General features: G+C 56.0%; 7 protein-coding genes across 7 annotated transcripts; 3 read left to right on the top strand and 4 right to left on the bottom strand.

Moving 5' to 3' along the window:
• Nucleotides 1-812: 812 nt before the first annotated feature.
• C8A04DRAFT_24167 (histone-fold-containing protein) lies at nucleotides 813-2,154 on the bottom strand (the record flags this gene model as incomplete). Its single annotated transcript, XM_062779007.1, has 4 exons — nucleotides 813-1,004; nucleotides 1,080-1,207; nucleotides 1,321-1,431; nucleotides 1,995-2,154. The coding sequence occupies 4 exons, from the start codon at nucleotides 2,152-2,154 to the stop codon at nucleotides 813-815; spliced, it is 591 nt and encodes a 196-aa protein (XP_062640993.1).
• Nucleotides 2,155-5,357: 3,203 nt separating this feature from the next.
• C8A04DRAFT_24166 (uncharacterized protein) lies at nucleotides 5,358-5,603 on the bottom strand (the record flags this gene model as incomplete). The annotated part of the gene is made up of 2 exons (XM_062779006.1): nucleotides 5,358-5,390; nucleotides 5,463-5,603. 2 exons carry the CDS (start codon nucleotides 5,601-5,603, stop codon nucleotides 5,358-5,360), a joined length of 174 nt encoding a protein of 57 aa, XP_062640992.1.
• A 1,399-nt stretch (nucleotides 5,604-7,002) lies between these two features.
• C8A04DRAFT_24165 (transmembrane proteins 14C-domain-containing protein) lies at nucleotides 7,003-7,473 on the bottom strand (the record flags this gene model as incomplete). The annotated part of the gene is made up of 3 exons (XM_062779005.1): nucleotides 7,003-7,196; nucleotides 7,297-7,414; nucleotides 7,471-7,473. 3 exons carry the CDS (start codon nucleotides 7,471-7,473, stop codon nucleotides 7,003-7,005), a joined length of 315 nt encoding a protein of 104 aa, XP_062640991.1.
• A 2,254-nt stretch (nucleotides 7,474-9,727) lies between these two features.
• C8A04DRAFT_24164 (uncharacterized protein) lies at nucleotides 9,728-13,228 on the top strand (the record flags this gene model as incomplete). Its single annotated transcript, XM_062779004.1, has 1 exon — nucleotides 9,728-13,228. One exon carries the CDS (start codon nucleotides 9,728-9,730, stop codon nucleotides 13,226-13,228), a length of 3,501 nt encoding a protein of 1,166 aa, XP_062640990.1.
• A 2,723-nt stretch (nucleotides 13,229-15,951) lies between these two features.
• On the top strand, nucleotides 15,952-18,623 carry C8A04DRAFT_24163 (uncharacterized protein; the record flags this gene model as incomplete). The annotated part of the gene is made up of 3 exons (XM_062779003.1): nucleotides 15,952-16,252; nucleotides 16,328-17,935; nucleotides 18,013-18,623. The coding sequence occupies 3 exons, from the start codon at nucleotides 15,952-15,954 to the stop codon at nucleotides 18,621-18,623; spliced, it is 2,520 nt and encodes an 839-aa protein (XP_062640989.1).
• Nucleotides 18,624-19,414: 791 nt separating this feature from the next.
• Nucleotides 19,415-21,207, top strand: C8A04DRAFT_33785 (Alpha/Beta hydrolase protein; the record flags this gene model as incomplete). Its single annotated transcript, XM_062782599.1, has 3 exons — nucleotides 19,415-19,665; nucleotides 19,741-20,963; nucleotides 21,041-21,207. 3 exons carry the CDS (start codon nucleotides 19,415-19,417, stop codon nucleotides 21,205-21,207), a joined length of 1,641 nt encoding a protein of 546 aa, XP_062640988.1.
• A 470-nt stretch (nucleotides 21,208-21,677) lies between these two features.
• C8A04DRAFT_33784 (uncharacterized protein) lies at nucleotides 21,678-23,822 on the bottom strand (the record flags this gene model as incomplete). The annotated part of the gene is made up of 3 exons (XM_062782598.1): nucleotides 21,678-22,816; nucleotides 22,888-23,154; nucleotides 23,813-23,822. The coding sequence occupies 3 exons, from the start codon at nucleotides 23,820-23,822 to the stop codon at nucleotides 21,678-21,680; spliced, it is 1,416 nt and encodes a 471-aa protein (XP_062640987.1).
• Nucleotides 23,823-24,042: the final 220 nt, after the last annotated feature.

Genomic DNA, 24,042 nt, shown 5'->3' with positions numbered 1-24,042 from the left:
CAAAGCGTTTTGTCGTGGGGCAGAAGGCCTAGTGGCGTGCAGCGGGCAAATGCAAGTTTAACGATTTTCTTTCGCTACGACGGTGACAAACTTTCTGCCGCCGTCCCCACAGTCGGCGTGATCAAAAGAGGAAAAAAAAGGCCTGAACCAGACCTGATTTTCGAGGAACACGCGAAGTTCCCCGCGGATGGCACGTGCGCAGTGGGCCAGGGGTTGCCTGCTGAGAAGAATCTGAGTGTGCCAAAAGCGGAAGGCGGTCAAATTAAACATCACGACGAGGAGGCCCTTTGCAGCAACACCGGCACTGTGGGAAAGCCGTGAGGTAGATTCAAAGTATACAGGTACGTCCCCGAGCTGATGAGCGGCGGTTAGCATGTGAGAGGCGACAAACAACAAACAACGAATAACGGTGTTATTCTCTGTGTATCAACCCCATATGTCAGTAACGCCCAACCCAAGACCCGGATTACGTACTCCTCCGCCCAGGTTCCCTGATTCATGGCCTGAAATTGTTCGACAATTAAACCACCGCTCAAAATCGAGGCCAGCCATGCACCTTACTTGTCCAGTGGAGATATAGCAGTATCACGTAGATAGTTACAGCCCGGGTATCTCAGTAATGCCTGGGCCCCCGATACTTATACACATACAAGCACACGTGAATGGAAAAGTAAAGAGAGGATAGGACAGAGAGAAAAGGGAAAGGAAAATAGAGACAAAAACCCAAACAAAAGTTCACCCAGATCAAGAGAGCTACAACCCCGGACGCATCGGGGCTCTCTACCCAACATTATGCACAGTCCAATCTTTAGTTAGTATTCAGGCCCGGCGCCATTATGACCGGGTTGGGCCCCATAAAGATTGTATCCCTGCGCCTCACCACCCTCCTGTTGCCCAGGAAGGCCGGCGCCGAAACCACCAGCGGGATTCGAGCCGCCGGGCGCGCCGTAGCCTTGGCTGCTCGGTCGGTTCTGTTGGTTATCGCCCCGGTTGGATTGAGATTGCTGGGTAGTAGTTAGTAACGCGGATGGCGTAGGGGGTGTTTGTACAAGTATAAGCGAGGAAAGGGGTCTGCTCACTTCTCGGTACTTGGAGAGATAGATCTTAAGCGCCTCCCCATAGTTCTCGAATCCAAGCGAGCTCATGGCGAAGAGGATGTCTTCTCCGTTAACTGTTTTCCTCTTTTCTTGCTGACACTTTTCAGAGGCTGATAGGACAAAGGTTTGTTAGCCAATTGAAAAAAAGAAAGCCAAGTTAAACACAGGCGACGTCGTCGCGGATGGGGCGTCTCGCGGAGAAGGACCTAGAGGAACAGCTTACCTTCGCTGGTGATAAACGATATGAACTCGCTCACACACTCTTGCATGCACTCCTTAGCTTCCTTGGCAATTTTGGCATTCTCTGGGAGTGCCGTCTTCATAATGCGGGCCACTGGCGCAAAGTTGCGAATGTTAGCATCGTATACATCGGCCTTATCCACTGTCTTAGAAGATGACGAGACCGCGCGAGGGCCCGCTGGCGAGGGGGTTGAAGGAGGGCGTCGGGGCTGCTGTGGCTGCAGTTGCAACTGCAACTGCGGCTGCGGCGACGATGACTTCGGTGATGAATGGTCCGACATGGACGGCGAAGGGAGCAGCAATTGTTCTTCTCCTTCTGTTTCAAGACCCACGCGTGGCGCGCGTTTGTCTGATAGGCAGGCAGAGCGCCGAAGCCAACGCCGGTCTACCAAAAGCGAGTAGCGTGATCTCGATCACCCGCACCATGTAATAGAGGGAGCGCCAAATGGAATGAGTTGAGTCTCGCTGTTTCTAGCGTCATTGCGGTTGAAACGACTAGCACTGCGTGCTCGTGCGCGCCCCGCGCACACAAGGTACGCAAGGCACGCAAGGTACGCAAGCAAGCAACTCAAACCATAACGAGCCGAGTGGAAGCACCAGAGAAGCCGTTGAACAAATCGAACAAAAAAGGAAGATGAGGGAAAAGAGGCAACATACCATTGGCTATGGGCAACCACCGATCTTGCTCCTTGACCTCGAACTCATAGCCGAGCCCGGTCGAGTGTGGGTCTTGAGGGTCGTTCATGTGTACTTCCTCGTCACCCGACGGTGCACCTTGTTCAACATCCTTCGCATTGGATTGGGGAGAGTCGGACATATTTGGATGGCTACCTGCAGCGGCTGCTGGCTTCTTGTAAATTCTTTGGACCTGCCAGCTCGCACAGCTGGATTCAAGTGGATGATGTGTCGCCGGACACGTTGCAGGGCTGTAGGGCTTGCGGTCTGCTTCCTCTTTGGCGGCTTGACCTGCAAGAGCTGCGTCAAGCGGTTCCTCTATGCGTGTCCCAGGGCTGCTCTGACTGGTTCCTCTGCCCGATTTTCAGGCTGCGGCAGGGCAAGGTTGGGGGTGAGAGGGAACGCTGTACGTCGAAAGGTGGGGTGGGGGTAAGAAAAGGTGGGAAGGGGGGAGCCGGGAGGGGCGCGCGCAGGGCGAAGAAGACGAGAGGAGGCCGAGACTGGCCGGGTTTCGTGGGGTGAGCCGCGCCCGTGGGTGGGCGCAGGAGGTGTGGGACTTGCGGGAACTGCGGGCCCTGCGACGAGTGGTTGATAGGGCGAGAGAACAGGAGGAGCAACAACAATCTCGCAGCTTTCTCGTCGGCTGCTGGATCGCCTTGGTGCAGGGCTTGTCTAGACCGTATGGGAGGCTTTGTTACCGACCCCCAAAACTGGGCAGAGTGGCGACTGGCTGTTGTTGTGTGCCCTGTTCTGTTCCGTTCGTTCGGCTACGCGTGGTGTTTTGGTTTCCGTGGTACAGTGTATCGTCCCGCGTGGTTACACACCGGACTTGGACAGGACGAAGAGGTATCCGGGACCGGTTGTCGAAGCTAAGGCGGAGAGAACGACCTCAAAGTTTGGGGCCACAAAAATAATTAACTGTGGGGGCACGGTCTAACTGCAGAGTCGCGTCAGAGACAAGTCCTTGCATTTCCTCTCCGGGCTGTGTGTGAAGGTGGGAGTGAGGGCAGCCGCGGAAGTTTGCTCGCAATGTGCCGGTTGCGCAACGGAAGCGAAAGACGCATGAGCCCATCCGTCAAGCAAATTGACAGACTACCAGACAAGCAGGCAAGCAAACGTGCCGGAATTGTAGGGCAAAGCAGACAATGGCCCGGCTTCCAGTGTTCCCACGACCGGCGACGCGATGCGCTGCGATGGGCCGTGGTGCAGAGAGCCATGCGCGCGTGGCTAGTTATCGGACGTACCTGTCGGCTCGCCCTAGTGACTGGCTAGTTTGTTGTGTCGGTTGACTTTCCAATGGCGGGCCTGTCCTTGTGCATCAGTTTGCGCCGAGTGGGCGGTGTCTGCGTTGGCGTTGAACTTTTCGGTGTGTCGGTGTTTGGGTCCTGCGATTGATGCAACAGGAAAAACGGGGGTTCGAGAGGACTGCAAGCGCACGCGCGTGGGGTTGTTGCAATGGGAAGGAAGATGGAGGTCGGGAGAAACGAGGAAATGCATGGTCGCAGCGCCCGCCAGGGAGGCCCTAATCCCGGCCACAGCAACAAAGATCGACCGCCAAGAGGCGTTTTATTTACGTGCTGCGAGTATCAAGTACTTTGCATTCTGAGCCTCCATACAAGCTGCAGCCGTCTCATGAGCTTCAATGTCTCGTTCTCTTCAATTCCGTTATTTAGAACCCCTGTGATTGACTTATCCACAGTTTAAAACTCCATATTTAGTCTTTTTTTGCTTCAGTTAGAGACATTTACCTCTGGGACAAGGTATAGGCTACACCCTTGTCCAGCGATTCAAACATATCGGCCCACCTGCACAACCCGGACCTCATCTTGGGGTATTCGTACCTATCAAGCAAGACCTCTGGTTCCTTCCCAACCTCGCTCTCAGCCCAATTCCGCCCGCAAACGTTAACCATGGAAGATACGATCTTCGGGCGAACCGGTGCGGTCAATAAGGCTCCATCAGACCAGGGGCTTCACTCATTCATTCACATTCATTCTAGCCGAGGCCTCCTTCTTTACCTCCCGTTCCCGACTGACTTCCCAACGCTTGGACCTTTCTTTTCGTCAAGACGGGACCGGTCATACCGCTCTAGTCGAGCTCTGCCGAAAACTAGGTCCAGAGGTGACGTGTGAGAACTGCATGTCTTCTGTTTTCATCACATCGGTGGTCCCTTTCCCAGGGCCGTCACCCGTCTCTTCAAGGAGGTCAAGGATTTCAACGATGCAGTGTTGTCGTCAATTCTGTGACGCTAGTGAGCTCTTGGCAGGTGAAGAGGCGGCAAGAGAAACCCCAATATGGGTGGGGGACCGCGAGGACTGATTCGACAATTGCTTCTTGCATGTCTAGGTTATGCAGGAAGGGACAGCAAGGCTGAGAAATGGGCCCGGAAGAAGCCTGACGGGTCCGATGAGCGGGTTCAGGCCGAAAGGCTACATTCGGGAGAGCGGTCGGCCGGGTCAGCACAGTCTTGTGTGACGACTGGCCAAGGCTTTGCCGCCGGTGGATGAGACCGACCTCCTCTGAGAGCCCGGTCCATCCAAGGAATGTGAATGGTGTTAAATTTGCGCCGTCGAACCCAATCAGAGAATTTAGCAACGTCTTGAAACTCTCATTGGTAGACGGTTCAAGATTGTTACTTGAGAAATGGAGACTGATTCCTATGTAGGGGTTTTGAGATCTGGGGTAAGACAGAGATCAATCGTCAATACGAAGCGGGGAGGTGGGGAGACGAGATACTAGCTGCGAACATCGGACTCCAAGTCTGGCCGGGTAATCACAAGGTTGATTCTGTCTTCCGTCGCCGGTTTTGATTCATGTCTCCCATCATCACCGGTTATACCTTGAAACTTTAATTCCAAGGTTCTTTCTGGGGCCACCCCACTTCAACATGACCTGCTCCAATCCCGTCGCAGCCCAACCAGCTGGCGTGTTCGTGGGTTGGGCAGCACATCAGGCCCCATGCCGATGCAACAAAGACAATATGTGTTTTGAACAACTCAGCACACACACCTTTCAACATGAGCTAAGAAAAAAACAAATAATCGAATAAATACCACATAAATCAATGGATCCAAATGGGGCATGCTGATCTCTGCAAGCAGATAGCGTCATAGATATTCCTAAGCTTTCTGACGAGGGGTTCGAGTTCCCGTGTCCCAATGTTTCGATCACGGCATCTCCGGCCTCAGCGGGCTTGCCTAGCCCCATGCCGAGAAGTCGGGAGAAGGGATGCTTTGAACAGCATTGCATTGATATCGCTCACGATACTAACCCCATACTCCGTCACAAATTTCCGCCGAGCGGCGTCACCCCTAGGGTCTGGAGGTCCTGGGAAGGCTGCTCCCCTCATGACTGCACAACCTGGACGTTGTTCTTCTTCTGTAATGAGATCTCGATGTCAGAATCCGCAAACGCACGCACGCCTCAAGAGCCATCTGTCTCACTACATACCTTCCATTTATCCAACTCATCCTGTTTTGTCTTGTACTGCTTGACGAGGTCATCTAGGAGCTTCTTCAACCCCTCTGCATTGGTCTGAAGTGCGGGGACGACATCCTTGACGGTCCTCTCCACCAGCACGCCGTTAATCATCCGGAAGCATTTTCGGTCCCCCGGCAGAGGCTCTAAGGTTTCAAGAACAAGCCTACCCCTCGCCTGCAGAGTTAGCTAATGAGCGGTGAGCTAGCGGGAAGGAAGTGAAAAAAAAAAGAATTGTTTCAAGCGGTGTGATGGGGGATCACGGAAGTCGGGTGTTGTGGGGCGAGGGGCTGGTTTCAGTTTGGCATGGCAAGATTTGAGTCTTGGGAAAAGTAGGAACTCGTTGGAATGTGGACGGGAGGGGTAAGAAAGGGCCATCTGACTTGTGCTCTTCAGCTTCTTGTTCGACATCGCCAATTTTTTGAGCGATCTGTTGCAGCGTGTTTTTGTAAGTGCTATACTGCACTTGGAGGTCTGCGGGGATGTGTCAAAAAGCTGTGTCTTCAAGGTTGTGGGCGAGCATGAGTTTCGGGGTGGACAATACGCACCTTGCTGCCTCTTTCCCGCAGCTGCCTGTGAAGCCATTTTTGATTCCTGAGAAAAGTGAAATCGAGGGGTAAAGTAGGGACCAGCCGTGCTTTCAAAACGACCTCAGATCTGACGTCGTCGTTGAATGAGGTCGGCCTCGCGTGCCCCGCTGTGGGAGCTGGGCGCCGATAAGATTTGCGGCGGTCCACCAACAAAACAGCGGGCCAATCCCTGAAACCTTGCCAAAGCTTCGGGTTCGTCCCAACCGCCCGGGTCTTTGTCTGCATTGGAATTGAATTCCACGAAACAGAAGTCGACGGAACGCCGGTAGAGAACAAGCTCCAGCCGCCTCCGAGGGGCCGTCGCGACAATGCATCCTCATCTCCATACGAAGGACAACACGGGTGAGCCGACTCCCAAGCCCAACACTCCAAGCGCCGACCCCGCGCAGATCTGCCCTCTAACGCAACGACACTGGGTTTAGGGTGCGCACAAGTCATGGCCGCCCTTGAGGAATGCCACGCCAAGGGCTTCGTGTGGAAGGCGGCCGGCATGTGTAACGATACAAAGAAAGCACTCATCAAGTGTTTGCGGGAAGAGCGGTCGCGTAGTCAGGATTCGAATCGGAACGATGACGATAAACGATCTAAAGTACGGCAGAAGTGGAAAGAAATCGACGAAAACTCATAACATTTCTTCGAACTAGTTCATTGCGACGGCTCTCGGTTGATACCACGCTCCAAGGATGGACTCGATCGAAAAGCGAGAAGACAACGTCCCGAGAACGAGGAGGGAAGACAGAAAAGAGCAGGACACGCTACGAGGGGGTGTGTACGATACGAAGAGCCCTGTGAGAAGCTGGTTGTATAAACATAAAAGCAGAACCAACGCGAAAGTATCCGCGGTGCTCTAGACTATAAGATCACATCATCTTCCCGTTTCCACTTCCACCACCTCTCCCCGGCGTACCACGACGGAACCCCATTTACAAGGTGCGACGGAAAGCATCTCCAAACGTGTACGCCCCGTACGCCGCGATCAAGGACAATGCGATGGGCACAGGCTTCTGGAGCCGAATGGCGCGAGGGATCGACGAGCCGCCGAGAACGACGGAGGCCAACAGACTCAATTCAATGCCGTAGGGCTCACTGTTGCTGATACGGTAGCCTCCGAGGCCATCTAAGGGGAAGGGACGCGAGTTAGCGGTCGCCAGGGATTCAGGAGGAAGATAGGGGGAACAAATTGTAAAACCAAAAAAGAAAAGAAATCGGCGACTTACAAAGAAGACCGACGGCCGTCCCCGCAACAAGACTAGGCGTGCTCCCCGTCCGCGCGTAGCCGATAGCTCCGCCGGCGGCCGTCAGCGCCGCAAGCACGTATGACGGGAGTTCGAGACCCTTCAAGCACTGTTAATGACTGAGCATCGATTATCTTCTTGTTACATATAACCCACCATTTGAATTGCGTTTCCAGGATGGAATATTGTTGCTGTTTTGTTGTTATGGACAAGAGTCGAGCTGATGTGTTCTTCTTTCCGGCACAGCTCGGATCAGTCAGTCTGGAGGTCCGCGCTGATTTCCAAGCCAATCATTCGCAATGGCGGCGAGTCGGCAGCTGCCGAGCCCGATGTGTGGGGTGCTGATCCATGTCGTCATCCGAAGCCACTGAGGCCCGCCATCTTCAAGCACTCAACCCTTGACGGGAGCGGTTCTTCTCGATTTTCTTGAGCTGAGACATGAGGTGGGCTATTCACTGGCGAGGTGTGTAGTTGGCCTCAAGTATCGATGGCCGGAAGACTATCTATCCTCTAAGCATGTGATATCTTCCGATGTTCTTTGAGAGCCAAGGGCTAGCCTCGAAACCTTTGATCCACCCACCGGTTCACAAACGCCTGTCCCGAACCAAACGATAAAATCAAAACTGGCAGAGAACAGATCAAACCAAACGCATCCCAAAAAGAATACCCCGTGTCGGTACCGAAACACGGATCTTATCATGAATGCATCGAAGCACAAGCGAAGCCTTCGACCAGGTGGGGCTTGCACGGCACGAACACCGCCTTGTGGCTGTGTTGTTGAAGAATATCGAGCCTCCTGCACTTTTCCGCCCCCGCGAGCGGCTTCGGTCCTTTAGCGCACCATAACGGGAATTCCCCGAACGCGCCGTTTTCCGCCACCATTATAAGGTTGAGCTTAGTTACGCTAGGAGTTGTTGTCTGGAAGACTATGCAAAGGTGGGAAGTATTATGTAGTTCAGGTTGATGATCACTGAGCGCCGGAGAGAAACCAAGTCGAAGCACAGTGGACCTTCAACGGGATCGGAAGCTGCGTCGACATGATATGGACCGGAGCCGAACGGGCGCACTGCCAGGGAGCAATGAGTGGGGGTATTGTGATTCAATGCAGAAAAAGTGCCTTGCCTGCAAATGGGGGGTCGCATTTTCTTTTTGAGAAGCTCTTCCTGCGAGGTCGGCATGGAGGTCTTTACCCTCGCCCCGAGTTGAGAAAACGCCTCGGCCACAGAGCCACAGCAATCAACCCCACCAGCGACGGTGCAGCAGGAAGCCGCCCGGCCCACAAAACGCCCCCCGCGCCTGCCCTACGGATGGACACTTGTGGGGTTTTCATGGTTCTTCGATTCCGCCCACCGCTCTGCCAGTTCATCAATTCCCTGCACAGCCTCAAGAAGCTTCAAGCCTCGCGACCACTCGCCAATCACAACTGTGTTACTGTCGAGACAAGCCAATTTGCAGTACCTGAACATTGACGGAGAATAAGAACCCTGCCCCGATCAGAGCGATTTCTTGTTCGAAAGTGGTTCTAGAAGCCCTGTTGCCTGTGGGCACAGTCTTGGGCGTTTTCTTCGATGCTGCTTCGGGCACCGGATCACCTGCCATTGGCGAAGCACACCAAACGGATCGCTGGCCATCACGCCTCGAGACCGCATCGAGATATTTTGCGCAGAAGAGGCAGAGACAGCTAATCAACTTCGCTGACCTAGCGTCCCATTGAGGTTGGTTACCTGGCGTGCTTCTTTCCTCATCTTGAACGACCGACCTCAGTGAAGGCAGCAGATTTCCGTAACGCCTGGACAAAACCGTCTTCTTTCCTATACACTATTCTGTCCCAAACCCGGGCCAACCGCAGTAGTCGTCCCGTCTCGTTCGGCGCTATCCCGTCAGTTGAAAACCAAAAGGTCGGGAGCGCAGCCGCCCTGCGCCTCACCCCCCAGTTTTTTCCGCGCCCAAGGAGCCAGGGTGCCAAGCGAGGCGGCTACCACAGCAGGCCTAGCACGGGAGCGCGTGCCAAAGGCAGCTCAGCTCGATTCCCCTCCCTCCTTTTGACAACCCTTCACCTTGAGCAAGACCAACGACTACCTCTTCTCTTCAGGCTTCCTCCCCGAGCCACACCTTACAACCCGCTCTGAACCCAAGGCGTTTCAAAGAGAGTGTCGCAGCTTGGATCGCGACCTAAACTCTCAAGTTAATTCCGATTTCTCAGCTTGCCTTGCCCTGCCGCGTTTGCAGCCGCACATCGCCGGCCATGTGTGCCGCCTGATCTTCCCCACGTCCAAAATCTGGGATTTACGCACAGCACCCACGACCCCTTGCGCACTAGCACAGCTCCGGCCCCGGGGCGATCAGTACCCAGGCAAAGGGCAAATATTATATACTCTCTTCAAGAGCCAACCGGGCCCCATCCGCCTCAACTATGTCTTCCACTTACAGCTCTTACCCGCCCGGCCCCAACACGACCCGCCGGGACCAGCTTGAACAACCCCGCAGTATCCCATCGCAAGATCCCTCTCAGTTCTTGAACCCTCTATCGCCGCAGCTCGGTAGCAACTTGTCGTCGCCAGGGTTGAACGCCCACACACCCGCCGACTCGGTGTCCACCCTCAGCGTCCACTATCAGTCTAGCGAGTTCAGCGAGTCTGAGGATCCCTTTTTCGGTGCCATCGACTTTAGCAACTTTGTCGATACCGCCTCCCCGTCCTTCCTCAACGACGAAAACGTCCCGTTTGACGGTAACGGACCTCAACCCACCGACAGCCTCGGTGCGCATGCCGTACCCCCCAACGCACAGCAGCATGTACAGTTCACCGCATCCTACTTGCCCTTGAGTCCCGACAAGAGCCCCCCAATGCCAGGGGTGTCATCGAACGAGCAGTTCAAAGACGAGGCGCCTTCACCACGTGGCGGATTCCCGGACTTTCCCAGGGCGGTTGTCGTGCCTCAGGATTTGTCGCTGGCCCACACCTCCTCTGCGGTCTTTGACGTCAAACAGCCCGGCTTCGAGCTGACGCCACAAACCAGCCACGGAACCGAGTCCAGTGACGACGGCGGCGTCGCCCCCACTGCGGCCATGAAGAGCCCGCAAGTTACTGTCTCGCATTGGGATAGCGATTACATCGGCGCCTTCGATGCCCAAGGGACCCAGGATCATCACAACAGTTCTACATCCCTTTCTACCGCACGTGGTCCCGACGGTCAGGGTGGCGGTTGGGCTCCCGATGCCCGCTCCTCTCAGGAGGTCGATAGCGTCAACAACCAAGCTGCCCAGCGTGACCTAGAAGAGCGCAACCAGGAAGTTGCCGCTTGGCGGAATAGGTCGGCGTCCGTATCGCTCCCGCTCTCCAGAGACACGGATCATCCCGATGAGCATCCTGTCGCGGCCCCGGATGATGGCGACGATAACATATCTCCACGAGAGATTTCCGGCGGCGAACGGACTGAAAACAAGTTTGTGCCGGGACGGACATACTACACCGAGACGGGCGGCGCTCCAACAGCCGATGACCTCGAGATTATGCGGCAGGGACATGTTTGGCAGGACGCGCCCACGCCCTTTTCCATCTCCAAGCCGTCTTCTCGTCACCAACCGGGGTCCTCTGCGGATGCCATGGCTAAATACCAACAGATGTGCCGGGACACCGATTCCGTCGTGTCGAGAACGGCGACGTGGGGAACACGGCGAACTAGCTGGCCGGGCGCGATAGACGCTGAGGTCGCGGTCACCGGAAACCTGTTCAAAAGGCTCGCCCTTAACAACAACAAAGGGGACCCGAGGCGGCCGAGCATTTTTGGGGAAGTCCGCAGTCGCGTCGTCAGGAAACTGAGTGTGAACGGCGGAAAACGGAAAACCCACGACTCGGACGATGCCAGCTCCTTCATGACCCAGTCTTCGACGGAGAAGGCCCAGGGCCGGCTCGCACCTCCGAGTCCTAGCCTAGGATGGGCCAAGAAGCAGAGCGTGCCCACCATCAACACGGCGTTCGCCGACGTCGGAAGCAAGTTTGCTTCCATTGCGTCAAGCCATGCCCGCGCCGGCTCGGTCAGCGCGACACCCATTACGTCCCCCAAGAGCCCAGCCGGCCTCGGGCTGATGGTAAGGAACACGCTTGGTCGGTCGAGGAGCAAGTCGGAAACGGGGTCTTCCCTTACTACCATCGCTACGTTGTGGAGGAAGACGGGTGGGCCACCGGTACCGAACACGAAAGCCTCAAACGCAACCCCAAATCTAACCCCTAACGCGAACGCGATGGAAGGGGATGGGGACGAGGAAGAAGAAGACGACCAGTACGAGGACAACGACATGAAGGGCGAGTCCGACAAGCTCATTGACGGCATTACACCCGATATTAAGGGATTCAAGCAGCATATACTAAAACTAAACCCTCTCTTATCCCAAAACCCCGTCCTGACGGAGCGGCTCGCTTATCTCCAGTCCATGCGCTACAAGCAACTCCTGAACCATAGAGTGAAGCATCTGCAGGCCGTCGCGGCCAAGAACTGCGCCTGCGGCTCCCGGTGTATTGCATTGGGCGGCAATGCCAGCGCACTGAACGCAAAAGGCGGCCAGCGAGCCGTCGACCCCCATTCGGCGGGATACGACGGCTCAGACGGAGACATTACACCGTTAGAAGGGGCCATCACACAGCAGAGTTTCCCACAGGACATCCCCATGCCACCGACAGCTTCACTCCCTTCCGAGTTTGAGTGCCAGCTGTGTTTCACGACCAAGAAGTTCCAGAAGCCGTCCGACTGGACTAAGCACGTGCACGAGGACGTCGCGCCCTTTGCGTGCACCTGGACGCCCTGCAAGGAGGTCAAGCCGTTCAAGCGGAAAGCCGACTGGGTACGCCATGAGAACGAAGGGCACCGCCAGCTCGAGTGGTGGGTGTGCGACGTCGAGGATTGCACGCACCAGTGCTACCGCCGCGACAACTTCCTCCAGCATCTCGTGCGCGAGCACAAATTCGTCGAACCCAAGGTCAAGACCAAGGCCGCCATCAAGCTCAACGGTGGCCACGACGCGACCTGGGCCAAGGTCGAACAGTGCCACCAGGAGACCCCCAAGCAGCCCCAGGACGAACCCTGCCGCTTCTGCGGCAAGACGTTCCCGAGCTGGAAGAAGCTGACGGTCCATCTGGCCAAGCACATGGAACACATCAGCCTGCCGGTCCTCCGGCTCGTCGCCAAGGCCGAGCTCGACGAGGACACCATCATCTCCCCGGTGCACGACCCTCCGCCACGGCACTTCCCCCCGGCCTTTGTCACCAGCCCGGACCAACCCCGCTCTGGCGTCGCCGGGACCGCCTTCGGCCCATCTCCGACTCTCGCCCATGGGCCTATGGCCTACTCAGCCCAGCCGCCCCCGCTGGGCATGTACCCTCATCCCATGGGTCTTCCCACGGCACCTCAACCTTATGCCAACCTCTACAACCCGGGCGGCTTTGACAACCTCGCCCACGACTTTGTTCCGCCCCAATTACAAATGAACATATCCCCCTTAGGCGCACACCACCCGCAGTTCTCGTCCATCAACAACCCCTCCGCGCCGGCCGTTTCAGCCTTCTCGGCTGGCGGGCTACCCGTGACGTCCCCCGCGGGGCCATACATGTCTGCGGCGCCACTACCTCCGGCGCGGCCGTCAGCTTCGGTATCTCCTGCGCCAGACCTTGAGCCGTTTCCGTCGCTAGATATGGACGCGCTCGGGTTGGGGCTGCCAAATCCCGGTCCTGATGCTGCTGTTATTGGCGGCCAAATGGGCTATGGTGTGGGCGGTAATGCCCCTCAGCATCAGATTCCGGGGCATCACCAGCATCAAGGACATCCGCAGCTCGGGCATCCACAGCAGCATTATTCGCCTCAGGGGTCGGTGTCGCCTTATGGACGGTCGCCGAATGCACCACAGGGGCCCTTCTATTAGTTCATGTGTGAAAAGGGCAAAGGGCATAAGGCAAAAGGGTTTCTTGCCGGGTGGTTTTCTTTTTATATATTTCTTCAATTTTTCGATCCTCTTCTTTGGTTTATCTCTTCTTGATTTACGCTTTTTCTCTGCCTGTTAGCCGGTTGATTTCCTTCCTTCCCCGGAAAATACACGGTGCACGTACTGGGTTGCGGGTTGATGAAGAAAGATGATCTCTTTTTAAGGGGGTGGGTGCTGTTTGTAAGCGCATTTTTGTTCCCACGATCGATTCGATAGACAGGGGTGTTTGGAGCGCAGCTAGTTACTGGATTTATTTATCATGAATACCATTTTCCTTTTCAGTTAAGCGGTTGGGTCTTGTTTATTGCCGTCAGTCAATTCATGCCACGAGAATCTCAAGTAAGGACCGGCCCTAGACCAACATCGCCAACGGAGATAAGCATCAGGAGGCATAATATTTATGAGAAGTTCTCGCACTTGAGCCACCACCCCATCTATTTTTAATTTTATCTCAACCCTCCCCCTAGCTAGTTAACCGGTCGATCAGTTATGCCACTCAGGTCAGATCCAGAGATTTGGTCCGGCCGTTATTACACTAGCACCGTTCGGCGCATAAGATGAACGCATGGTTTAGACGACTAGGGGGGTGAACGCGAGGGGTTCGATGGTCGCATGGAAGCCGCAGGGCTTAAGATCGTTAGTTAATCTCGGATTTCTCGTTTCCTTGCGGTGGTAATTTTTCAACCGTTTACCAAGACTTAAACTGCGTGGGTATTGAATGAAGAGTTTCAGTTGTGGTGGGGAAGGTAATAAGACGACGTCCACATAGTCTGGGCCTTCATTCTCCATCAATACGGGGTACCGTGCTAGTCGCGAGCACCGGGGAAAGGGGAAGTACTGTGTAAATATCAACAAGTCGATGCAAGGAAGTTGACGCCAATCAAGAGGTTCATTAGAGATCATGTCGTTTGAAGTTAACTAACCGGCTTGGTCGCGATAAATCTTAAGACGGCGCGGCGCCGTTTTTGGGGTTCATGACTGCGAGTGTTTCTTGTCATCCGTTTCTCGTACTACACATCGCGGACGGGTGAATGGAAGATGAAGAAATCGGCGTTCGAACTGATCGTGGACGTAAACTTCTTTCGCATGGTTCGTTGCAAGGGTAAATTTATGGACAAATGGTGTAGTTATGCTTTCATATCTCCAGTCCCACAGATTAACTCACTTCGCAGTTGATGGGCTTCCTTACTGGGAGGCATTCTCCGGCCCATCCCTCGGACCGAACCACTTCCCTCAGACCCCGAGCTTCCAAAATCCACAACATCGCCTCGTTGCCCTCGTGCCAATGTCTCTCGGTTTCCGATGCGAGGCGACACGGCAAGCGCCGTTCAGTGAGTCGGCCAGCGGGCAGAAAAACAAAGCGCCTCGAGAGCGCCTGCGAATGAAGCCCCCGGACAATTCACAACGGTCCCAGAAAGCCCCACAGCCAATCAATGCCCGCGCAGCCGCCCAAACCAGTCCAGGCAGGGGGTCTTGGCGGTACGATCGGGGCAAGTGGGCCAGACCTCCCAGACTTGACAGGCTGAGGCAGGGGTGTTTTGCTCAGCGCTTTCCCTTTGCCACGACTTGTTTCAGACTTGCCCTTTCTCCTCTCGCTGGTTTGCTCCCTTCTTTGATCTTTTGCACCTGCCCAGAACGAGGGGCGAACGTTTCCAGCGGAACCTTGGCCAGCAAGACCGCGCGGATTGACTGGTGCAAGATGGGTCTTGCTGGAGAAGCTCCCCTGTCTTGGGTGGTAATTTTGTTCCCAATGGCGTCCCGAGTCCGGCGCTTCTTGTGTGACCTTTTGGTTCACCCGTGAATCGATATCCGCTTTGGGACAGTCGTGGATAGAGTGAATCGGGCAGGTCTGCCGAACAACAACGCAGCCGATGGATACGAGGAGAGATGCCCGCACCAGTTGAAGGGTGCGTTCGGGTTGGAAAGAGAGGGGATTCGGGGTAAGACGGGGCGGCCAAGGAAGTTTTCATAGATTTTCTCTGGCTCTGGGGTTGTCTTGGAGAGAATGCAAGGGGTTGCCCTTGGCTTGTCCACCACGCGCTGGCATCGCCATGCCGTTTCAGACACCCGCTGGGTCCCTGGCCAGGATTTTGTGTTTTGCTTTTATCTTCTCGTCGTTGTTCCCCACAACCCCCTGTCCCGTTTCTTTCTTCTTGTTTATGCTTTGGCTTGTTCTTCTCCTATTTTAATTCTTTTTGCTTGTTGGTTTTGTTCCTTACGGATTCCCGGTCGATTTCCGTTTTGGCTGGTGCCAATTCGTGACCTTGCCCCCTCGGGTTTGGAGGCTTGTGCTAGATCGCTCGCAATACAAGCTTTATTCATTCATCTTTTTGAGAGGGATCTGTTATTACTAGTTTTATTTTGCTACTTTTAGCATTCCCTTGTTCTATTGTTCCCTTCGTTCCGAGGTTGATCCCCGGCCACATTGTTCTGAGACGTTCGACCGTCGTTACTTTCTAATTCTCCGTTGGAAGCTTTTCCCCTCCCCCGTTAGAATTCGACAATCGTTACCGAAACGCCATAGACGACCTGACGTGTGAGATTCGAAGGGACAGAGGAGAGAGAGCAAGGGCGTCGATTCTGAGAGAGGGATTGGGTATCCCCAACCTTGCCAGAGGATCTCGAGAATCAGACGAAAGAAAAAAAGGCCAGGACATCAGACGATGAGGGGGATTGTTCGGGCTGTCCTGGCAGGGGCGCTGCTCTCCAGCAGCGTCTTGGCCGCCGACGTTCTGGAAACCATTGGCTTCAGTACCTGCGAGGACAACACCAGCGTCTCGGTACAGCGGGTCAAGATCAAGTACGACAATGAAGCGAAGACGGTCTCGTTCGACGTGGCCGGGTCCAGCGGCTCGGTACAAAACGTCTCGGCTATCCTCAGTGTCACGGCCTACGGCGAGGACATCTACTCGAACTCGTTCGACCCATGCTCGCAGGAAACGTTTGTCGAGCAGCTCTGTCCTGGTACGTTTTCGCTCTCTGTTTGCTGCTACTCGGCAGTTCTTTCTTAGGAGGTAATGGTGAGCTAACTTGAAGCAGTCCCTGCTGGCACTTTCTCGGCCAAAGGCACGCAAAAGATCCCCGAGAAGTATGCCGACCTCGTCCCGGCCATCGCCTTCCAGGTGCCAGATATCGCGGCTATGGCGACCTTGAAGCTGCAGTCGCTCGAAACCGGCAAAGACGTGGCCTGCATCCAGTCCCAGGTGACCAACGGCAAGACGGCCAGTGTTCCCGCGGTGTCCTACATCGCGGCCGGCGTAGCAGGCGCTGCTCTTATTCTCGGAGGCGTGTCAGCTGCTGGAGCTGCCATCGCCGGGGGTGGAGGTGCGGCAGCGGGAGGAGGGAGCTCAGCAGGCGGCATGGGCACGCTGAGTCCCAGCTTCACGGAAGTGTTTGGCTGGTTTCACGGCATGGCCGTCAATGGGATGATGTCGGTCAACTACCCGCCCGTCTACCGCAGCTTCTCCAAGAACTTTGGCTTTTCGACTGGGCTGATCCAATGGGAGCAACTGCAGACGTCTATTGACGGTTTCCGCGCCGCGACGGGTGGAAATCTGACCGAGAATAGCATGGCCTTCCTCAAGAAGGCGACCCTCGTTTACCCGGACGGCTCTTCGCAGGCCCCTCCAAGCCAAGGGGGGAGCAGCTCACTACTGGGGAGAGCAGCCGAGCAGTTCGTCCGGCTGGCCGCGCGCGAGATCGAAACAAGCGTCAACGGCACCTCGGGCGACACATCTGCCGGGCAGGAGGAGAACGGCGCTGAACGCACTGTCCGCGTCACGGTGTCGGGTATCAAGGGGTACGCCGAGCAGCTGAGCATCCCGTCGGCCAACACGTTCATGACGATTCTCCTCATCGTGGCTATCGTGATCGCGGTCATTGTCGTGGGCATCTTGCTGGTCAAAGTCATCCTCGAGTTCTGGGCGCTCTTCGGCAGCTTCCCACAGTCGCTCGCCGGGTTTCGGAAGCATTATTGGGGTTCGATCGCACGCGCCATCACGTCGCTTATTCTGCTGCTGTACGGCATCTGGGTGTTATACTGTGTGTTCCAGTTCACCCGTGGCGACTCGTGGGCGGCCAAAACCCTGGCCGGCGTCACGCTGTTTCTGTTTACCGCGATCCTGGCCTTCTTTTGCTGGAAGATCTGGGCCATTGCACGCAAGCTCAAGGCGCACGAGGGCGACACGGGCGGGCTGTATGACGACAAGGAAACCTGGGTCAAGTACAGCCTGTTCTACGAATCGTACCGCCGGGATTACTGGTGGATTTTCATCCCCACGCTCTTCTACATGTTTGCCAAGGGCTGCGTGATCGCGGCGGGCGATGGGCACGGCATGGTGCAGACGGTTGGGCAGCTAGCAATTGAAGGGGTCATGTTGATTCTGTTACTTTGGAGCAGGCCGTACGAGCGCAAGTCGAGCAACATTATCAACATCACCATCCAGGTCGTGCGGGTGCTGTCCGTCGCGTGCATCTTGATCTTTGTTGAGGAGTTTGGGATCGCCCAGACCACGCAGACCGTCACGGGCGTGGTGCTGATTGCTGTGCAGTCGGCGCTGACGGGAGTGTTGACGATTTTGATTGCGTGGAATGCGATCAATGCGTGCTGCAAGAAGAATCCCCATCGCGCGCGGCGGAAGGAGATGGGTGAGCTTTCCCCAAGTTGAGACCTCTCAACACCACAACACACCCATGTCCACCTACTAACAACTGTCCCCTTTTAGAAAAAATGCAACGCCGCGACACCCTCACCCCGCTCGATGCCCGAAACTCCCTTCTCCTCCTCAACAACCCCAAGTCCGGATCGGACTACTTCTCGTCCAAAAGCAGCATCGTCCCTCTCGTATCAGTCGAGTCCGACAAATCTGTCCCACCCGTTCCCCTCGTGCCCACCATCACAACCTCCAGCCACGGCACCAACGACAACAAGAACCACTTCAGGAGCAGCAGCAACTACAGCCACTTCTCCAACACCGGGCACATCAACTTCTCCCGCGGCGGTGCTCCTCCCCCCACCTCCAACGGCGGGTATGCCGCGTACAACAAGCAGCACGCTCGGGATCCAAGCCGCGAGAACCTTGTTGCGGCAGCGGCGCCGCCGGCCAGGGGAGGAGATAAGGGCCATCAGCATACGCGGAGTGCTAGCAGTGGGATTAGTGCGGTGGGAGGGATGAATGGGGTGAGTGGGATGGATGTGTTGATGCGGGATCCGACGGTGCCGAATGTAGGAGTAGGAGGAGGAGGAGCGTACGGGAACTTTGGAGGGGGAGCACAAAGTCAAGGTAGTGGAGGAGGGTACGGTGGTTTTGGGGGCGGAGGATATAGGAGGTTTTGATGGAGCATAACTATCGGTTAAGGAAGGGGAGGGTGTATGAGGAGGATTGAGGTGATGGTGGCGAGGCGAATCCGGGCAGACCTCACGTAGGCGCCCTCAGGATGTAAGATTTCAGTGGGTGATATACCCGGGTGGGCATTGCATATACTGCGTACATACAGACTTGATATCCCTTTGTATTTATTTTTATTTTTCGAAACACTTACAGGTTGGCTGTGAGAGGCAGAATATAATTAAATATATTACCCAGGTACTTGATTCGCCTTCATGATACCGGCTTAAACATTGCGGCAGGCATGCCTACTAGTTATTAAGTTTACCTAGCGTAACTTAACTGAAGATGATGTTCCTGACTTCTTTTTCGTATTTTCCTTTCCTCAGCGCTCCAGCATTCGCACAGTGGTCATAAGGGTGTTATTGACACCGTACATATTGCCAAGGTTACCTCATTTCACGGAGCATTGGGCGCACTTTCCCTCGGAACTGAGGGGCAGCACAGTGCGGATAATTCTTGAAACCGCCCAATGACCTCACATGCTCCAGACACTCGCACGCTCCCGCCATCACAACCGTTGGTGCCGAACGCGAGACTCGTTCCAGCAAAGCAATCTCTCGCGCCCCTTAGGATATTTCCAGAAAAAATTGGGGTCATATCATCTGGCCCGGTCATCGGACCGCCAGTCGCCCTAGACGGAAATAAAAATAAACTAAACCCTGAAAACAGCAAGCAAGTCCGATGGTCACAACTCAATAAACCACCCACACCTCCTTTCCACCAAGGCACACGGATCATGAGCGAGCTCCAGAAGAAGTGGGCAAAAGCAAAGTTTTCCACCGCCGTCCAACACGCCATGGCACCGCCGCCGCCCCCGTTGTCCTTGGCCGGATTCAACGAGCCCGACGAGGAAGCCGAGGACCGCTTCGGTTCCGGTCTTGTGCCCAACACCCCGCAAGACGACGACTCGTCCTCGGCGTCGTCGATGTCGTCTACGGGCACGATCATTCCGTCGCCGGGGCGGGCATTATTTGCACGGCCGCAGGGGTGAGTATGCTTGTTTTCTTCTTGAGGGGATTGAGATCACAGCAGAGGATAAAAGAGGCTAACATCGTACGCCAGCTTCCCCGGCCGCTCGCTGGACCCTATCCCGTGGACAACCTACTTTGAGCGCGAGCTGTTCCTCCCTGCTGCGGACGGGTCTATCACCTACCATGCCTATCTCACCTCACCGGCCCCGGGGTCTGCGTCCGTCAGTAGTAGTGGTGCTAAGTCTGGTGGTAGTAGCAACGGTGGCCCGCTGTTTGTCACACATCACGGCGCCGGTTCGTCGGGATTGTCATTCGCGGTTCTGGGCGCGGAGATCCGGAAGCGGTTGCCTACCGCGGGGATTCTGTCTTTGGATGCGCGCGGGCATGGGTTAACGACTACAAACCCGAGTGCCGCTGCCGGTTCTGGTACTGCTACTAGTGCTGAGAACGAAGATGACGGCGTGAATGGGGTTGAGAGCGGGGGTAACACGGCAGAGGATCTGAGCCTGACGACTCTAGCCTCTGATCTGCTGGCCGTATTAACTCTCACTCAAGCTGCCATGAACTGGACCTCACTACCACCTGTGATACTGGTAGGCCATTCGCTCGGTGGCGCTGTGGTGACCGAGTTTGCCTCAGTTCTGCTGCCGACGCTAAAACCACCCAACCATCCCGATCGCTCCGTATCATCACCAGCGAGACCACCACCACCACCATCAACATCATTACCACCAACACACCCATCGCCCGAATCCCCCGCCTCAGCCAGCCCACTCAACATCGACCTCCTCGGTTACGCCGTCCTTGACGTCGTCGAAGGCTCAGCCATCGACGCCCTGCAGAGCATGCACGCCTACCTAGCCACGCGCCCCGCCGGTTTTGCCTCTCCGCGCGACGCCGTCGACTGGCATGTGCGCTCGCGCACGTTACGCAACGCCGTCAGCGCGCGGGCAAGCGTGCCGGCGTTACTAGTGCGTCAAGAGCCAGAGCCAGGGAGAGGGAAAGATGAAGACCAACGGGGGGTTGTTGGGGTTGAGGAAAACGGGATCATCAGGGAAGAGCATGACGATGAGGCTAAAACCGGCGTCGAGGAAGGAAAGGGCCAGAACGCCACCAGGGCCTGGAGTCGGACGGGACAGGGCAAGCCAGATAAGCCGTGGCGATGGCGAACTGATCTGGCTGCTACGCAGCCTTTCTGGGAGGGCTGGTTCACTGGTCTTAGCAAGAAGTTCTTGAGCGGCCGTGGCGGCAAGATGTTGTTACTGGCGGGAACGGACCGGTTGGATACCGAGTTGACGATTGGGCAGATGCAGGGTATGTTTCTCTCCTGTCTTTCTTACGGTGCGCCCCTTTTTAAAGGGATAAATCCGCTAACATGCGAACGCAAATAGGTAAATACGCGCTTCAAGTCTTCCCCGAGGCTGGGCATTTTATCCACGAAGACCTACCCGAGAAGACGGCGATGACGTTGGTGGATTTCCACCGAAGAAATGACCGAGGCGCGTTGGTGCTGCCGCCCAAGGTCTCGGAGCTACTGGCGCAGGGGAAGAGGGTGTAAAGGGTAAGGGTCCCATTGAAAGGCAGGTCGGGCGATGAGTTGAAAGGGCCTGACATAGCTGGACTTGTTCAGTACCCCCTGGGGAGTAGACGGTGAATAGGTAAAGAAGGCTCGAAGATACCAGTTGCGTGACTCCCCCCAAGGACAACAGGGTACAGTTCACTCTGCGTCACGTTTGAGAAGACGATGATAGGAGCTGGACTCCGCCCCCAATGGTTTATTCTTAAGTAGCCTGGTCTACCGAGCAGACTACCGTCTGCCTCCCTCCATATATTCCATACAACCCGTACAAGTACATCATCACCGTCCTCCTGTTGCCCGCACACCGGGATATATCATCTATACTCCTCAAAAGCCAACCCCCCATTTTTATCCGTACCATGCGCCCTTAACACCGAACCAGTCCCGTGGTGTATGCTGAAGGAAACAATGAAGGGAAATAGGAGAGAGAACACCCATCGATCAGCCGCTTATACCGCAACCGACGCCGCCGTAGGAGGAGCCGGAACAGGCACAGCCTCCAGAGCATCCGCGACCCTCTTCGCCGGTTCCCCGCTCGCTTCTTCCTCATCCTCTCGCTTTCGCTTTTTCTCTACGTTTTGTTGCGGCTGCTGCTGCTGCTGCTTCTGTTTATTCTTCTGCTTGCCCTTCGGCTCCGGCTTGACTTCAAACTCCCCCAAACCCAACACTCGATCCGTCTCCCGCGCCATCCGCATCGCCTCTTCCTCCCCCTCTTGCCCCATCGCCTGCGCAAACGCAACATACGACCGCGCCGCCTGCACGATGCGATACTGCGGCGCTTTCCCCGGAATCATCTGACCCAGCAGGTACTTGGTGTTAGATAGCTTGTTCTCCGCTTCCATGGCGTAACGCAGGTACCGCGTGACGGCGTCCTGCCACGGAGCCATCCCCCCTGCAGCAGCACCGCGGAAACAGCTTGGGTTCTTCTCCGCCGCGGTCGCGATCATCGCGCCATCGACGCCGAACTCAGCCACCAACCCATCCGCCTGATCACGCCCTTCCACGTCCCCGTTCATGAGACACGCCACGCCCGCTTCATGGCAGACCTCCCGCACCATGCGCAGCTGGCCACGGATGGCGCGCTCGCGCGGCCGCATCGGCGTAGTCCGGCAGTGGATCGTCAAACCGGTGATACCCGTGCGCACCAGACGGCGCACCAGCGCCTCCGTCTCAGGCGCCGTTTCCAGCAGCCGGATCTTTACGCTGATACCGATACCAAAGGCCGGGGGGATCTCGCGGACCAGGGCCTCGAGGATACCCGCCAGCTTTTCCGGGGTGCGCAGCAGCGCGGCGCCCATGCCGCCTGATATGCTGAAGGGTTTTGGGCAGCCTGCGTTGACGTCGATGCCGGCGACGTCGGGGGCGACGAAGCGGGCTGCGGCTACTGCGCGGTCGGGGTCGGAGGTGCCCAGTTGGAAGACGAGGCGGTTCTTTTCGCGGGTCGGGTCCAGGCGGTAGATGACGGTTTCGGAGTAGCCTGCTGCTGGGCTGTTGGCGTGGGAGGGCTGGCGGGTGTACTCGATCATGTTGTTGCGGGGGTTGATGCGGCGGGTGGCGCCGATTAGGGAGTGGTCGACTGTTTCGGGGCCTGGAGAAGGGGGTTGAGGTAAGTTATTGAACAGATGAACAAGTTGGGGGAGGGGAAAGGAACGAACGTACCCCAGACCAAGTCTGCCCCATAGTGCAGCGCCAACAGTCGCGAGGGCAGTTCGCCTGACCGGACCATGGGCGCGAGCACCAGTTTCCCGCGGTAATTGACACCACGATGCGGAATTGGGACATGCGGGGTGGTTATAGATGTGAGCGTGGGTGGTGTCGGGACCACTGCTGGTGATGTGGATGTTGGTGTCGTGACTGTTGCTGCCGTTGTTGACGACGATAGTTGTGTCGCAGTAACAGGAACCGAAGTCCCAGTCGCAGCGGTTGCTGTTGCCGTCTGTTTGGCGGTGGCCATAATGTGGATGCCTCGGATTCCACACAGAAAGCGAGCGGTTCGCAACATCACCGAAGTTGAACGGGGGCTGTTTGTTGAACCTTTCCAGGTTGAATGGAAGTCGTTCCGTTTGGTGGGGGCCGTCAAAAAAATCACGGCAATTCTTTTAGTGGCCTGCGGCAGGCGTCTAGGCGCGGTACAGTGGGGCCGATGGGCGATATCAACGGCCAACCCCTCTAAAACCGTCACTTAACGCGATACCCAACATGCAACATCCTCTTCATGGAAGTCACGTTATGTGCTGGGTTATTTATTCATTTCGTAATCAACACGCCAACCTCAAGTAATTGTCAGAATATCAGACAAACCATCTATAGCCGACCCAAGAACAATTACCCGTGATAGTAGGTAAGACCTACCAGGTAACGTTAGATGGACGCAGCGCAAATTCACATGCCAAAATGCCATCGTCGTCCTTGGACAATTAATAATGGACGCAACCACCACAGAGACCCCCATCCCAATATCACCCGGATCATAACCCCAATCAGGAGTCCTTTTCCCCGCATCGCAACCGGCGATTTGGCTCTGACATCCTCGCGAAATTCCGTCAGCCAGCCCCATGTCGTCTCAGAGGTTGGGCGCACATGCTCGTGGCCATGGGCGAACCGAAAGAACCCGCCCAAAGCGCAGAATGCGCTGCCCGATGACAACTTTACTCGTCTTGGAGGTACGGTGGCAAAAGCAAAGGCTTGGGCTGGGAAGGGCGTCAAGCGCCGCAACGCCTGGAAACAAACAATCCACCACATGAGCATCGGTCGGCTACACTAGGGTGGTGGGATATCACGAGACCCGCCGCGGGGCGTCATCTGTGTCCCCTT

This window comes from Dichotomopilus funicola, assembly GCF_033296635.1.
Source record: "Dichotomopilus funicola strain CBS 141.50 unplaced genomic scaffold C8A04scaffold_2, whole genome shotgun sequence".
Classification (NCBI taxonomy): Eukaryota; Fungi; Ascomycota; class Sordariomycetes; order Sordariales; family Chaetomiaceae; genus Dichotomopilus; species Dichotomopilus funicola.
This window is presented reverse-complemented; position numbering and strand designations above follow the sequence as displayed.